Source organism: Canis lupus, chromosome 25, assembly GCF_003254725.2.
Source record: "Canis lupus dingo isolate Sandy chromosome 25, ASM325472v2, whole genome shotgun sequence".
Taxonomy (NCBI): Eukaryota; Metazoa; Chordata; class Mammalia; order Carnivora; family Canidae; genus Canis; species Canis lupus.
The window spans coordinates 34758744-34772268 of NC_064267.1; the positions used below are offsets into that span (position 1 = coordinate 34758744).

The following is a 13525-nucleotide window of genomic DNA, read 5'->3' on the forward strand; positions in this document are numbered from 1 at the left end:
TCCCTGGTATCCAGATTTATTTTATATTCTCTTCCAGGGGGGATTTGGGGGTTTGGAGGAGCAGGTGAGACAGGAGGGCAGCACACCTCAGTCTCCCCAGAAAACACTTGGGGCGGCGGCCAGTTCTCTGAGGCTCAGCCCTTCCTGGGCACTGCAGCAACACGATGACACGCACAGCCCAGGCCCAGGTCTGGGCAGCCTCTGGGAAGAGGGGGCGTTCAGGCAAGGCCTCTTGCCAGGGCTTAGGCACTAAAGAGGTGCTGGGTCTCTCTCCCACTTCACTCCCAAGCCCAGCTGGAAGCAGGAAGACAAAGGGGGCAGCAGGCAAGTTGGAGTGAAAGAGGAGGACTCCCCCCTGCCGCCCCCCCAGGCAGAGGCGGCCTTTGGTCTCTGTTAGGTTAGGAAAGCTGGTTCTGGGTAGAGGAACCCCATGGGGGTGAAGCTGGGAGCCAGTCCCTGTTAGAGGAAACGCCATAGCAGGGCAGGGGGGAGCGGGGCTCCAGGGTCTGGTCTCAATAAGGCCTGGAAACAGTCTCCACTTCAAAGCAGACCTCTATATTTGAGGGGTGTGGTAGGGGGGGAATAAAAAGGCTGCTGGAGGAATGTTTGTGAGTTGTGGGTGGGAAGCGTTCCAGGGGGCTTTGAGGGGGGCTCCAAAGAATGGTTGCTGGGGTAGTCTGCAGATGCCAGCAGCTCGGGTCTTGGGGAGAGGATGGAGGGGGATCCTCTTTCCTTCCTGTAAGTGCTACTGCTCCGCACCCCATCCTGGCTGGGCTCTGAGTTGCCACGGAGACGACTCACACCGGAGCTACATAATTTCCAGGGAATGTCCCAAACTTCTGGGTCCTCCGAGAGACACCTGAAAGAGAGAAAGAGGAAAGGCATAAAAGGCATTCCCTGGACTTTAGGAGGAAGGTCGGGGTGAGGGATCTTCTCCCTACTGGCAGTGCCTAGAACTGCAAGTGGAGTCCCCCACCCAGGGAGGGAGGATTTATTTTACTCGTTTCTGCCCCCTAGTGAGCAGATGGGCAAAGCTACACTTTTTTTTTTTTAAGCTACACTTATTTTTTAATTTTTTACTTTTTTTTTTTTTTAAGATTTTATTTATTCATTCATGAGAGACACACAGAGAGGCAGAGACACAAGCAGAGGGAGAAGCAGGCACCACATAGAGAGCCCAACGTGGGACTCGACCCAGGGTCCCCAGGATCACGCCCTGGGCCGCAGGCGGCACCAAATCGCTGCGCCACCTCGACTGCCCAAAGCTACACTTTTTAAATGCAAGGACTGGGAATTGAAGTACTCTAGAACTTTGCACTCAGCCCTGAATTACCCCGCCTTCCTCAGGAATGCCAGGAAGCAGGAGAGTGAATCCAGAACTTAAATGCAGAGGAAACTCACTGGTCTCACCTTCAATTTAGAGATGGGACTGTCAGGCAAGGCCTAAAGAGAAGGCCAAGTGAATCCCCAAAAAGCACTCTTGCTTAGAGGGAGAGGTGGGAGTAAAATCCAGGCCTCGGGTCTGCTACCACCCCAAAGAAACCCATGTTCTGGGGTGGAGAAGGGAGAGTGCTAAAAGATATAGGAATGCAAAATGAAATTAAAGTCCTGAACCTTCTCTTCCTTGCAGGCTGGCATCCTGACTTCCTTCTGGGCAGCCCTTGCTCACCCTGCCGCCCCCCAGGTCTTGCTGACACAGTCCTGCTGCCTGGGATGCCTCATTTGCCCTTCACGGCCTCGCTCCCCCACTTCCTCCAGGAAGCCTTCCCTGATCTGCACTGTCTGAAATGATAACCACTAGCCACATGTAGCTGCTGAGCACTTGAAATGTGCTAGTCTGACCAAGACACTGAACTTTCTTAACCTTTCCTCTGAAAGCACTTATGGCTTTAATATCACAAAACGGCACTTTTTCTTCTTGTCTATATTTGCACAATTTTATTAGTGGTATTAAAAAAATTCAAATGCAGGGGCGTACACAGTAAAATGATAATGTGCCCCCGAGCCCACCCCTCCAAGGCAAGAACTGTTAACAGGTTGGTGCTCCATCATCACTGGTGTGTCCTAAACTTGGTGGGGAATGAGGTGCTAGGATTCAGATGAGAAAGGGTGGGTTGCCAGGTCAAGAGACTGCCTGCCCTTGGGGCCACCTCTGCTCTAGCAGCCTTGCCACCCTTTAAGCTCTACAGTCTGCTGTGGGAGGGGGCTTCGGGCTGTTCACTACTCTTTGAGGACAGCCCCTTCCTCTGAAGCTGAGGCTGGCCCTGCCCACTCTGAGGACAAGGCCTTGTGAAGCCTGCTGGCTTGGTCACCTTGAACCAGGCCAAGGCCAACTTGAGGCTTCCTGCTTCAGTCCTTTCATGAACTGCCCTAGGGCCAGCCCTGACGACTGGCTCTTTCTCTACTCTGTCCCATGGGGGGTGGCAGGGGCAGCTGCTAACTGGGGGCAGGGGATGGGTGATACATGCGTGTGAGACTCAGTCCTTTCCATCAGGAACTCAGTGTCTCAAGAGACAGGCCCTTCCTTGCCAAACTGCTCCAGAGACAGGTGAGCGGTGGGAAGGAGCAGGGGTAGAAGGTCAGGAGCCCTGCTGCCCCGAGTCTGTACTGACTTCAGCAGTGACCCTGGGCTCGTCTGTCAGACCATGAATCTTTGCTCAATCAGCCCTGGCAGGCAGTGACAGTCCACCCAAATCTCCCCAGCAACCCCAAGGTACTCCCTTCTAACTTGCCCCCAAGTCATCTTCCCCAGGATCCTGGGATACTCCCTCTGGTCTGCCCCCCCAGCTACCCCACCTGGGGACTCAGAGGTACCCCCTTCTGGTCCGCCCCTCAGCCCATCCCCTGGGGACCCTGAAATACCCCTTCCAGCCTGCCCCCTCCAGGCCCACATACCCACAAACCAGCCGTCATCACACTGCTGCATGACATCCACCCGATCCCCCTCCTGTAGCTCCAGCTCATCCTCATTCTGGGGCCTGTACTGGTACATCGCCCGATACCTGTGGGAGACAGCATCGCGGCAACTACTAGAGCCCGGCCCCTGCCTCAAACCAGGCCCAGAGTCTAACCCAAGTGTTGCCACATCCCCCGGATTTTCCAGATGATCCCATTTGCCCTGGCCCAGCTCCTAGAATGCTGACTCCCATCTGGCTTCAGCACATTCTTCCCCAGGCCTGCTCCCTGCACTCTGAGCCCTAGCCACCCCAGCATCTCCTCTGAGTTCCCACTGCCTCCAAGTTCGTTCTACTGGTTTCCACACTTCACACATACACACACTGACCACAGAGCTGGAAACCCAGTGAGGAGACTGAGGCCCAGGGGGCAGAGAATGGGAGGCTTGTTTTAAGGCTGTAGGGCTGGCAGGGACAGGTGAGGACCACCACAGACAACCCATAAGTGCCGGAGGTAGGAGTCACCAAATCCATCTTAGGGGGGAAGGGGCAGACTATGGTCAATGTGCGTAGTAGTGCCTGCCAAGCAACACTCCACCCCTGATCCAGCATCCCCAGATGGTACTCACGGGGTCCAGTGTATCTGAGTGGTGGTGGTGGGGGTCCCCAGGTCCAGGGGACGGCTGGAGTCTCCAGGATGGGACAGAGTTGACCCAGGGGTGCTGAGACCCTGGGTGTCCATAGGAGGAAAAGCAGGCACACGCAAGCATGAGGGAGGAGAAGTGCGATGGGCCCTCCCACCTGTCCTGCAGCAGCGTTCTCATATTGCCCCGTCTCATCCTCTCAACCCCCACGGTCTGTTCGACAGTTTTGCTTCACAGGCGCCAAGAAGCTGCGGCCCAGGTAGGGTAGGTGACTGAGTCTAAATGCCAGCACAAAGCTGGGAACGGAAGCATCCCACGCGCTGGCTTGAGCCTGCTCACAGGGGTTTCCTGAGTGAATGGATGAGTGTGGGAGCGAATGTACTCGTTTACAGGCCACATCAGTATGAGGACCAATGAAATCCTTTACCTGTTGGCTACTACAAACTTTTAGGTCAAACCCACCCAAGTACCCTCCTCAGGGGAAATTACTACCCCTATTCCACAGCTGAGAAAACCCAAATCCAGAGAGGGTAAGAAATCTGCCCAAGGTCACACAGCAGGTGAACGGCAGACTTCTGACTCCCACGTGACCATGTCCCAGAAATTCCTATTGGCAAATCACAAAAGCGGAATCTATAGGGTCAGGAGGCCTACGCTGGTTTTCAGGTCATTCCTAGAGCTGGCTGGCTGCCCCATGCCTCCGTGGGCTGCAGCTGTGGCTCAAAGGCCAACCAGGGGTCTGAAGGCCACAAGGCCAGGGTGGCTCTGTGATGCAAGGCTCTCGGTCCGGGGCAGACCAGGAAGGAGTCCAAAGTGTAGACCCACTTGGTGGGAGGAGCAGGGAAATGGAGGAAATGGTGTGGGGAGCAGGGGTCAGCTCTCTAGCCCAAGGCAGATCACCCTACCTGGGTCTGGGCTCTGGGCTCCTGGGTGGGGAAGGAGAAGCCAGTGCGGCGGGGGGAGGTCCGGCTCCCCCAGTCGGTGGGATCACCTGGGCTGTGTGGTGTCAATGGGGAGCTGGAGTGCCGAGCCAGATGGGCGGTGGTGGTCAGGCGCGGTGACGCGGGGAGCTGGGGACCATCGTCACTGATCCGGAGCCGGGGCTCACGGCACACCTGCACGTAGCTGGCAGGGAAGATGCCCTGGCGCCCGGTGCCTGAGATACGCCCCTCGTACCAGTTCTCATTCACCTTGCGGATGAGGCAGATGCGCTCCCCCTGGAGGGGCAGGCACAGGGGCATTAGCATCTGCAAGGCCCTCCTGGGCATCATGCCCCGAGGGGAGGGGCCTGTGTGGTCTGTCTCATTTAGACCTAGCGCCTTGCACAGAGTGAGCAGGTCAGCAGGAAGTCACGGGCACATCACGAGGCAGTGGTAGAGTCAGGAGCCAAGCCCAGGCCGCCTGAAGAAGCCCAGAAGTCTAGGCTCTTCCCACAACATGCCGCCCTGGGTGTGGATCAGGTCCTGCCTCTCTGGGAAGCCTATCTGACACGCACCCCTCTGACTTCATAGCATCCTCTCCCCAGAGTTCTGGTGGCTATGAACAAATCGGGCTTTGCCAATTCCAAGTTGGGCGGCACTGGACCAGTTACTTTGCATCTCTTAGCCTAGTTCCCTCACGTGTTAAGTGGAAAGAACAATCCTGTTGCTGTGAGGAGCAAAGGAGATCAGCGACAGATGGTAAGAAGCACTGGACAGTCATCGGCCACCACTCCTGTCCCTGCCTCCTCGCTGGTGATCCATCACCAGTGCATCAAAAAACAAACTCTCCGAGGGCAGCCAGCACATCCTCCAACCTACATGCTCACTGACATTAGGTGAGGCTGCCCTGGGGAGGGTGGTTCCCTGCCCCCCACCTCTCTCCACCCAGCCACCTCCCTCCTTGTCTCCTTGGGGCTAGTTCTTCTGGAGGATGTTCTCTAAGGGCATGCCCCAAAAATCAACCAAAGAGAGACCAGTTCTGTTTCCTAGGACAACATTTTTCAAACTTACCCTGACTATGATCTATAGTAAAAAATATGTCCTAATAACAACCCAGTATACACACATGTGCATGGGTACATATGTAACCGCTTAAAAGTTTGATAAAATAGCCTTTTTACATGCAAGACATTCTAACACTTCCTTTCTGTTCTAAAAATGCTCACAGCCTATCAACCTGCAACTGAAAAAAAAAAAAAAAAACACACAACCACAACTACTCTAGAAGTTTCAAACTTTTTAAAAAATGGGCTAAATTAAGGGAAACATAGATAAAGAGATTAGGGAAAATTTTAAATACTGGCTGAAGATTGGTGCACCTGACTCTTTAAAAAGATGTTTTTACTACACATATTTACCTATGTCTTCACCTCCCCCCTCACCCCACCCCTACTTCCTGCCTGGCCTTACCTTGCGGAAGGACAGCTCCACCTCCAGATCTCCCTTGAAAGTGTACTGGGCCACAGCTTCTCCATACTCCAGCACCTGGTAGGTGGGGGGCTTGATGGGCTTAGGGATCTCATCTGCAGGCAGCACCTACAGGAAGAAAGTTCATGAGAAAGACTCAGCCTGGGTATCAATTGGGCACAGGTAACAAAGAGAAGATGGTATGGGCACGATCTGCCCCCAAGGCCAGCAAGGACACAGACACCAGCCACAAGCTTGAGGGTAGCCAAGGGGTGGTTAGTCCCAGAAGGCTACTAGAGGAAGAATTTCCCCAGGAGGTATGCAGAGTAGGCAATGACAAGCCAAAGATGGAAACCAGTCCTAAGAGACAGCATATATTGGAGCCCAGATGTACATGAGGAGTTCCAAAAAGCAAGGCATAGGGATGCCTGGGTGGCTCAGCGGTTAAAGCATCTGCCTTCGGCTCAGGGTATGATCCTGGGGTCCCGGGATCGAGTCCCACATCGGATTCCCTGCAGGGAGCCTGCTTCTCCCTCTGCCTATATCTCAGCCCCTCTCTCTGTCTCTCATGAATAAATAAATAAAATCTTAAAAAAAAAAAAAAAAAGCAGGGGATAGCTGTAACCTGATCTAAAAGTGAGGATCTAACTTTTTGTTTTTAAGATTTATTTACTTGAGAGAGAGAGAGAGCTTGAGCTGGGAGGGGGGCACTGGCAGAGGGAGAAGCAGGCTCCCCACTGTAGAGGGAGCCCAATGTGGGGCTCGATCCCAGGACCCTGAAATCATGACCTGAGCTGAAGGCAGATACTTAACTGAGCCACCCAGGCACCCTGAGGATCTAACATTTGACCACTGCTGAGAACCAAATGTCTCTCTTCCCCCCACCTTTCTACCCCATCAGGTACCCAAAATTCCCATGTTCTCTCTGCTTCACCCTACTTATAAAAAAAATCAAGAAGCTAGTAAACTAGTTCATACTAAGAAGTAAATTACTAATACCACGGAATGCTGTATATACTTGGTGGAATTTCAGAATCAGAGAAACTGTTTTGAAGGTAGGGGAGGCCTACTAATGCTTATCAAATCGAGAGCCTGAATTAAACAACAGCCCAATCCATGGGTCAAAGAGGAAGTCACAAAGGAAATGAGAAAATAATTTGAGTTGAATGAAAAAAAAAAAAAACTCACAAAATACCAAATCTGTGGGGTGGAGTTAAAGCACTGCTTAGAGGGAAATTTATATCATTAAATGCTTGTATAATATTTTTAAGTAAACTCTATCCCCAACGCGAGGCTCAAACTCACAACCCCAAGATCAAAAGTTGCATGCTCTACTGACTGAGCCCGCCAGACACTTCTGGATCTTGTACTCAACCACTTGTCTTTGAACCTTAGCAAGTGCTTCTGTAAAACGGGGACGACTGATCACTTCTCAGGTTAATGAGAAAAGCAACGGAGGTAATAGGCGTGAAGGATGTGATGAATGTATATGTGATTTGTAAGCTGTCACACACTTCGTGCTTTTTCCCCGTTGCCTTCATTATCCTTCCCAAAGACAGCTTGAGAGAGGTGGATGCTGAATGGTGGAAGTCTGGCCTGGTGGCCTCTGGTGCAGGAGCCAGAGGTTTCATTTGGTTCCCCATGGGCTGGGCTCCACCTTTAGTGTTCATTTCAGAAACATGTCCTGAGTGCAAGCAGAGCACTGGGCCAAGAGCATGAATGAGGCTGGCTTGCCCCAGCCTCCTGGAGTTCACAGTTTTACCTATCAGGAAGCCTGTCAGATGTAGGTTATCTCCAGAGAGAGGCTATGGAGGGGATAAAGGGATCTGCACTCTAAGTCTCTGCAAACCCATCCACCCTCCCAGCTGGGCTCTCCTTTGCACCCCTGCTTACCTCCACATAATTAGCAGGGAAGATGCCCAGCCGGCCATGGTGTTCCCCCTCCAGCCAGTTCTTGTCCACCTCCTTGTGGATGTAGACAATATCACCCTTCTTCAGAGTCAGCTCCCTGCAGGCCAGTGCAAGGATGTCCAGCAAGGTGAGCTCCTCCCCATCCTCCTTCCCTTCAGACCCTGTCTAGTGCACCCAGTCTCCTCCACCCTCTGGGGGAGACCACTCCTCCGTGGGGTGCAGAGACATGTGGGGTGGGGGTGGGGTGGAGAGAGAAGGGCGCTTACTTGGGGGACTGTGCCTGGAAGTCAAACTTGAGTCTGGCAGCTTTCCTCTGGGCAGGGGGAGAGGACAGAGGCAGGCACCTTAGTCAAGCAGGTGGCAGGTCCAGAACAGCCAACAGGAGATCCATCCTGGATCCCCATGCACTCTGGTCCGAGTAGCTCCCATCCCTGCTTACCTTCTTCTCTTCCTTCCTGACTGGGCTGGCCCCGCGTTCAGTGGCCTTAGGGTCTGTGGAAAAGCGCGACCTCAGCTGGGGAAGGCCACGTCTGGGGGGCGGGGTTGGGAATGGGGTTCTGCTCCCCCCACCCCAGGACATGGACCAGTGGAAGCAGGGTGCTCTATGACCGCCCGCTCCCCACAACCCCACAGCAGGGGGGGGGGGGGGGCACGGTGGCAGGCCTCCAGGTGAGAGAAAGTGCAGGATCCAGTGCTTACCTCGGGCCGACGAAGGGTAGACAAAGTCCCTACGACCTAGGAAGGGGCTCGCTCCATCCGCCATTCTGTGGGGGCTCAGAGGCCGGGAGGAACCCTGGTAAAGTGCATTCGGGGAGCTGGTGCTCCAGGCGGAGGCCGGGCTGCGCGGGGACGCGGCGCGTGAGCCACCTGTCGGGGCCTCGCACCGCAGCCACTCACCCCGGCCGCCCGGATGCGTCCCCCCTCCCGCCGCCCCCAAGGCGTCTCCCCGTCCCGGGCTCGCCGCAGGATGTCCTACTTCCCCCGCAGCCCCGGCAGGACAGGGTGCGGCCCGGGCCGCGGGGGGCGGGAGCGCGCGTGGGAAGCGCGAGGCTCCCCCGGGCGCGGGCCGCGGCCCCCCAGGCCCTGCGCGGGGACCGGGGACGGGGACGGGGACCGGGGAGGGGGACGGGGACGGGGACGGGGACCGGGGAGGGGGACGGGGACGGGGACCGGGACGGGGACCGACCCCTGCGCGGCCGCCCGCCCGCCGCCAGGCCCCTCCTCCGCGCCCTCGCCCGGCTCCCCCCGCCCCGCGCCACGTCCCCCGCGCCCCGCCCGGCCGCGAACTCACCGCGCTGGGGGCCGCGGCTCCCGGGACCGTCGGGGCGCCTGGGAGCTCTGTGCGGGGACACGGGGCGCGGTCAGGGCCCGGGGCGCCGGGTTCCCGCGGCAGCCGAGGCCGCCGCCTCCGGAAAAGTTTGCGGCTCGGCCGCAGGAGGGGTGGGGAGGGCAGGGGAGGGGCGGGAGGGGCGGAGGGACGCGGGGTCCTAGAGTCGGCCGCGCAGGAACCCGGGAGGAACAACGCGGGGGCGGGGCGGGGGCGGGGGCGGGGGCGGGGCGGAAGAGTGGAGGCCGGCCCGGGTAGGTGGGGGTCCCTGCGGACAGGGCGGGGGCCCCCAGCACCCCGCACCCCGCCGGCCGGCTGACGTGGAGTCGCCTGGAAGGGTTCTTAGGGGTCACTTGGAAAAGTCAACGCCCTGCATTTTATACAGGAGACAGCAGTCCGGGATGAAGTCCGTCCAAGGTCGTGCCGAGCGCGCCGGGGGCGACACCTCCGCTTTGCCTGCCCCTCCCGCCCACGCTCGGAGGCCGTGCGGGGGACTCCGGGTCATCCGGGAGGGGACTGGGGGGCCGGTACCTTCGGGGACGGCTGCCGGGTCTCAATGGCCCGCAGGTCCTTGTCCAGCTCCGCACTCAGCTTGGCCAGCTCTCTCTCCAGCAAGACCTGGGGGCGGATTTATGGGGAGAGACCCGGGCAGCGGGGCGCGGCGGAGGGGTGGAGGGCACGGTGGGGGAGCACTGGTCGCAGGTCAGATGTGAGAAACCCAGGGGGCGGCAGGACGAAGCAAAGCACACTGTGCCTGGGTAAAGGGCAGGCTCGGGGCACAGGGCCAGGCCAGGCTCCCTGCCTGTGGGCCTGCCCAGAGCTGTGTCTCAGGGTGTCAGGATGGCCCATCCACAGCTCCTCGCTGGCCCCTCCCATCTGACCTGGCTCACCCATCCCTACTCCCAGGATAGTACCTTAGTACTTCCTGTTGGTGCCTTTTGTCCGTTCACTTCCCTGTTCCAGAGCCTATAGAGCTCCCTATTTCCTCCCTCACCAAGTTGCCGGCGGCTTTCCACAGCCTGTGCTCCACCGGCTTTCCCTCCTTTGCTTCTGCATCTCCCTCACACTGAGCTGGCTGTCTGCCAGAACCAAGCCCTCCCAACTCTTGAGACCTCAGCTCCACCTCCAAGAATACTTCCTGACAAGTCCACACTGACCACTCCTTTCTCTGCTGCTGCTCTGGTCAGGGGACATGTATTCAACACATCTTTGTGGGCAGACTGTATGCCAGGCACTGTCCCAGGTGCTGGGGATACAGAGGCAAACTGTATGGGACTGGAGAGGGTCAGAGCTTTGGGTCTCTGTTTTTGCCCATGGTAACTGGGGCTAACACCACCCCAAAGTCTCCCTCACTCATCCCCCTGCATAGCTGTCTCCCTCCTCCTCCAACCTGTCCTGCAGGACTCACCTCAATGGGCTGGGAGGGCTTCTCAACAGGGTCATCCACTAGTGGTTTCTTGGGCTAAAGGTGGGAAGGGTGAGTCAGAGGGGGTGAACTCACTTTCCAAAATGCACTAGCTAAAGAGTATCTTCACTCTTAGAGGGCCAGGAGGACACTTACCTTCTGTCCAGTTTCTAGTTCTTGCAGAAACTGGTTCCAAGAATCTTCCGTCCAGACATTGTCTGCTTTCTCTTGGCGTTTGGGTACCTGCATGGAAGTAGGTGGGCATCAGCTTAAGCAGAGGGGTACCAGGACACTGTCCAGGCTCAAAAAGCAGGCTTGTAGGCCCCTGCCTCACCTCTATGCCTGCCAGTGCCCTCCTAAGGATTCTGGGCTCTCCTGGCTACATAGGACAGGCCCCAAACTGAAAGGGCATTCATTATCTGTGCTCTTCAGCAGAGGTGTCTGGCCCAAGAGCACAGCAGTGAGGAGAGGATGCCGGGCAGGCTACCTGCTTTGGGGTCTGGTGTAAGGAGGAGGGTGCTCCAGGATTACAGTTGAAGGTACTTCTAGGAAACTCTTCGGAGGGGTTCCAGCTTCTTCTAAAGAAAGGGGAGGACATCTCTTCAAGTTTCCTTTTAGGGAGACTGAGGCATGAGTGAGAACACCACCATCCCCATCCCCCTGCACTATGGGTTCCAGCCTGCGAAAGCACTGTTACATCGAGGAGTTATGAGCTCTAAGTTCAGATGACAGCTCCACCACTTAGCTGTGACCTGTTGGTGAGTTACAGAGCTCTCAGAGCCTCAGATTCAATACCTGTAATATGAGGAGGAGACCCACCTTCATGAGAGTGTGGTGAAGCTCAGGTGAGGGAACACATGTGAGGCACCCAGGAGAAGGCCTAACACATGCATCTGTTCCATGAGTGGCCAGTCCCTTCCCACTGGTTTTGGTGAAATACGCTACATTTGTGTTCAGTCTGAACCCACGCTGTGGCTATGTATGTCTGTGCAGCTTTGATGAAGCTGGTCTTCCTGGCTGTCACAGTCAAGCGGTCTTGCTCACATGCCCAATGGGTGGGATGACATCCTAGTCTGAAAACCAGGATAGAGCAACGGGCCTGCAGCCTTGACTCAGGACCCCGGGCAAACTATTTCTGCTCCCTGAGCCTCAGTTCCCTGGGGGTGCTGGATTCAGTGATGTCATCTGTGAAACCACGCCAGCCACCAAAGCTCCACGCTGTCACGTTTGCCTTCATTCCCCTCCAGGGCTCCTTTCTTGGCTGGCCCAGATGCTCCAGCCTCTGTTGAGTCAGAATGTTTCCACCACTGTACCAAGCTTATCAAATGATGGAATGTCTGACCAGAGGGTCAGGATTTATTGGCTGTAACTATGACTCTATTCTCTATTTTAGCAATAATAATATTAGTAATACCACTGATAATGAGAACAGAACATATTATTCCTAACTTAGGGAAGCTCTAGTCATAACTGAGCCTGTATATTAATAATATCCGTGGCTCAGTTGGTTAAGCATCTGCCTTAGGCTCAAATCACAATCCCAGGGTCCTGGGATCGAACCCTGCATTGGGCTCCCTGCTCAGTGGGAAGCCTGCTCCTCCCTCTCCCTCTGCCTACCCCCCCCCCCACACTCATGCTCTGTCTCTCTCAAATAAAGAAAGAAATCTTTTAAAAAATAATAATACGTGGAGATTTGCTATGTGCCTAAACTCTCACAACCACCCTGTCAGGGTCCCCACTTGGCAGATGGCTAAGATTGGTTATGTTGCCCAAGATCACATGGCCAGTGACAGTGTACCAGCTTGAATCTGAACTCTGGGCTCAATCATGAGGTCTTAACCTCTATCTTATTGATGATGCCAAGAGCCACAGGCCAGGTATGGCCATGCTAATGAGGTTAATCCCTTCCTACAAAGGAATAAGAAACTCATGGATTTCATTTTGAGGCAAAGCTCCTGATTCTCAAGGTCTGGTTGAGCACCCCCCACCCCCCCACCCCTCATCCCACCCCAGGACCCCAGCAGCCTGGGCGGGGCTTGTGTGGTTTGTGCAGGGCAAAAGAACTACATTCTTCACTCATGTGGAAGGGTTCCTCACTCATCCTCATCTCCCCTGCCTTTGAGGAAAGTTGGGATCATCTATACCCCTGTTTTCTCCCAGGATTTGGAGTGAATGGCCACAGGTCCACACCTACCCATGGGCCACCCCACTTTCCATCGCATTATGACCTGTGGATCTTTGGCGTGATGAGTTCCTGCTGCCAAACACAAAAGCATCAGAGGCATTCCTGACTGGAAAGGGGTGCTTAAGTCCACCCCTGCCCGCCATTCCCCTTTGGCCCTGGCAGGGAACAAAGAGAGTATCTAGGGTAGGGACCCTAAGAAGGAGCAGCAAACTGTGGAATGGGGTGGGGGGGAAAGGCTGCACTGGCTTTGGCCACCAGGGGGTGCCAGTCCCCTCCAGGAAGCCAGGGCCCCTCTGCAGCCTGTGGGCCCTTTCCCAGGATGGCTCACCCACTCAGAGAAGAGGCCTGGCCCGGCCTGGCAACTGGTCTTTGCTGGGGCCCTGGATGCCTTGAGTCTGTAGAGGCGGCACAGGAGGAAGGCACTGAAGGTGGGAGAAGACAGGCCAGGGGAGGTGAGAGCTGAGCTTGAGGGTACCCAGGTGAGCACTGAAGATTCTGGAACCCACTTCCACACATGCTCTTGGGTGGTTTGTGGGAACAGGGCTGGGGATGCTCTGGACCACTATATGGGAGTTTCGCATCAAGAGCTTTACACTCTTTACTAAATCTTCACAACTCTGGGGGCAAGGAGTATCCCCATTTTACAGATGAGGAGAGAGAAGCCCCGAGAAATCATAGCCAGGGCCAGGACACTCTCAGGAAAGTGAAGCTGAGGCTCTTAACTGCCACCTACTGGGAAATTTGGAGCTCACCGAAAATGGGTATATGAACT

The 13525-nt window shown here is 55.8% G+C and overlaps 1 protein-coding gene across 18 annotated transcripts in view; it reads right to left on the reverse strand.

Moving 5' to 3' along the window:
- Positions 1-13525, reverse strand: part of SORBS3 (sorbin and SH3 domain containing 3) — a 27898-nt gene continuing 14373 nt past the window's right edge. For 4 of the 18 annotated variants that reach the window (XM_049100930.1, XM_025463123.3, XM_049100927.1 and 1 more), the window contains exons 7-22: positions 13082-13175; positions 12763-12825; positions 11056-11146; positions 10725-10811; positions 10572-10625; positions 9695-9781; positions 9128-9174; positions 8536-8675; positions 8276-8328; positions 8103-8149; positions 7819-7933; positions 5929-6054; positions 4444-4755; positions 3524-3624; positions 2896-3002; positions 1-859 (exon numbers count right to left, since the gene is read on the reverse strand). In XM_049100930.1, the coding sequence (XP_048956887.1) occupies positions 798-859; positions 2896-3002; positions 3524-3624; positions 4444-4755; positions 5929-6054; positions 7819-7933; positions 8103-8149; positions 8276-8328; positions 8536-8675; positions 9128-9174; positions 9695-9781; positions 10572-10625; positions 10725-10811; positions 11056-11146; positions 12763-12825; positions 13082-13175 (1586 nt within the window). In that variant the 3' untranslated portion in view covers positions 1-797. Of the gene's footprint in view, positions 860-2895; positions 3003-3523; positions 3625-4443; positions 4756-5928; positions 6055-7818; positions 7934-8102; positions 8150-8275; positions 8329-8535; positions 8676-9022; positions 9042-9127; positions 9175-9694; positions 9782-10571; positions 10626-10724; positions 10812-11055; positions 11147-12762; positions 12826-13081; positions 13176-13525 lie in introns of those variants that run through there. The other 14 variants (XM_025463121.3, XM_049100931.1, XM_049100928.1 and 11 more) reach the window with 13 other exon arrangements.